This window comes from Phyllostomus discolor, chromosome 2 (assembly GCF_004126475.2).
Source record: "Phyllostomus discolor isolate MPI-MPIP mPhyDis1 chromosome 2, mPhyDis1.pri.v3, whole genome shotgun sequence".
Lineage (NCBI taxonomy): Eukaryota > Metazoa > Chordata > Mammalia > Chiroptera > Phyllostomidae > Phyllostomus > Phyllostomus discolor.
The window spans coordinates 191,267,454-191,269,949 of record NC_040904.2 but is presented as its reverse complement, the minus strand read 5'-3'; the positions used below and the strand labels follow the sequence as shown (position 1 = coordinate 191,269,949).

At 35.1% G+C, this 2,496-nt stretch overlaps 1 protein-coding gene across 1 annotated transcript; it reads right to left on the bottom strand.

Annotated features, from left to right (window-relative positions):
• Positions 1-515: 515 nt before the first annotated feature.
• Positions 516-1,433, bottom strand: LOC114512668 (taste receptor type 2 member 31-like). Its single transcript, XM_028531623.1, has one exon. It carries the CDS (start codon positions 1,431-1,433, stop codon positions 516-518), a length of 918 nt encoding a protein of 305 aa, XP_028387424.1.
• Between the last annotated feature and the right edge of the window lie 1,063 nt (positions 1,434-2,496).

Here is a 2,496-nt window from a genome sequence, read left to right as displayed (position 1 = left end):
AAGAAGAATTCATGATGGATTAATATCAATCCCAAACATTAATCCTCATCCTGATATTTAGAATGAATGTTTTTACCATCTAAAAGACTGGAGGGTCTATCAAAAATATCTAAACATACTCTAGGACCTATGTGTAGTACTTGTTATGAGAGAAAATAAGAATTAATTTCTGAGATGAGTTGTAGGTATTTAAAAATACATAAACATCAATCTTAAATTTTTAACTGAAAGATGGTAACGTAGAATATGTATGTGAAATATGCATGGCTTCATAATTAAGAGCAATTTTTTACATTAATGTGAAAAATAAAATGACTTACATGAAAAAATGTTTTAATTTTACAATATTCTTTGTATTTTTCACAAACATGCACACATATGAATTTTTGTGATAAGCTGAGGTAAATTTTGTTTAGGACTATCTTACCCAAGTTTATGCACATTAACAAATGTAGAGGGAACCACAAAATATTATACTACTTCAGTTCATTTTCTGCCAGAAGACACATGGTTGATCACTTATTTTCTTTCACCCAGCACTTCAGCTGTGACAGAAATGACAGAATGGCCTGTCTTAACTTCTTATTCCCCCAAATCAGGACAAATGGGTGGAATGAACAATACAGGAGTCCAAGGACCCGACAAAGCATGGCAATTGAATTGTTCTGCAGAGTATTAGAATTCCAAATTGAGGTGATCCGAGCCAGGAAGTAAATGAAAAAGAACAACAGAAAGGAGATGACAGTTTGCATGGCTCTTACATGGACCTTGGTGCTGGCATCTTGGGATCCTTTGCCACTGAGCTGCATCTTCTTGAGATGTTTCCACATGGAAAAGAGTAACAGCAGTAAAGTCATCAGAGACATGGTAAAGGGCATGACATGCACAATCGTGAATACAGTCACATCTGAGACGTGTAAAATGTGCTGCAAGCTGGTCACCCAAGTGATGTTTCCTTCATTATCATTCATCCCCATTTTTAACTTTAGGCTCACCTCTGTGAGGTGACAAACCAAGAAGACCAAGGAGCCCAACAGTACCATGAAAACCACTCTTTTAGCTTTCCATTTTAGGTGAAGAAAGAAAAGACTGGAGAAATTGGCTATCTTGAGCAAGTAAAATATGCTGAGGCTAACAGCAAACCAGAGGCTAAAATGGTTGCTTACTACCCAGGCAATATAAGCAATAGTTCTGAATCCTGAACTATAGACACCTGGATTGTACACAGTTGCATATGAATTTAACAACACTACCCAGAGCAAACCAATCCTGGAGACAGCCAGGGCAATGAGAATTCCATCAGCACAGGAGAGTTTTTGCCCCTTGACCCAGTCAATGCCATTCACCAGGGCTATGAAGACATTGGCAAAAGTTCCTAAAACAAATTCTGCTATCACTAGGACAGAAAGAATGCTCAGTAATAAACTCCTCATGTCTAAAAAAACAAGCCACATCTGATATCACTGGTCGTGATTCCTTTAATATTCTGACCTTAACTTCTAGTTGCAGCTGATCTTGAATGGGTATAAAACTCGTTTTTTTTTAATCTGTGACCAATGTCAAGGATGAAAGTACCCACATATGGTAATGAAAGAGCTCAGTGTTATTTTATGAAAAACATTGTTATGCCCCACACAGCTCAAATGAACTCCTATTCAAATAGTTTATGCCCTACCTGTAGCCTGAAATATTCCATAGCTGATGTATTGTGGAAGATGAATTCTCATTTGCTATCATGCAAGTATAGACATGTTCTCTTTAACCATTATGGAATTTTCTTTGTTTAACCTCTCCGTAATTTGTTTTTCATCAGCTTTGCTCTTAGTGATATTTAACGTCCCAATACACTGGATATAGTAAATGCTAAATTGTTCAATAGAGCTTGGTCATTGTTAGGATCATCAGCACTGTCATTTTTAATCTTTCTTGAATTTATTGGGGTGACATTGGTTAATATAATTACATAGGTTTCAAGAATACAATTCTTTTATTACCATCTAGATATCGCAAGGTGTGTACACCACCCAAAGTCACATCTCCTTCGGTCACCATTTATCCTGCCTTTTGGTGTTTGCCTTTCATGTCAGATTTATAAAGTAAGAATTGAAGCATTTCCTATGAAATCATCAAGGTTTTCTTGAGGACCTCAGCATGGCCAATGCTCGCTATGATATGGTTCCTGATAACTTATATTTAAAAATAATTGTATTGTTTATAAAGGCACAAGGACACAAATATATGCACACATATCTTATGGATGGAAAGTTTTCTTGTCCCATAAGTTTCAAAGTGGAAAATGAGTGTCAATAAGTTCTCTTGTTTAAGCCCATCTTTTACTTCATTATTTCATTATTTCATTATTAATGGATATTAAACATATCTCTCATGTTAGGGCTTTGATGCAATTTCTCTTTTGAGTCTATTTAATATTTAAATATTAATTATTTAATTAAAATGTTCAGAAATCTTATAAATATTTTGTGGAAGCTTCAAATT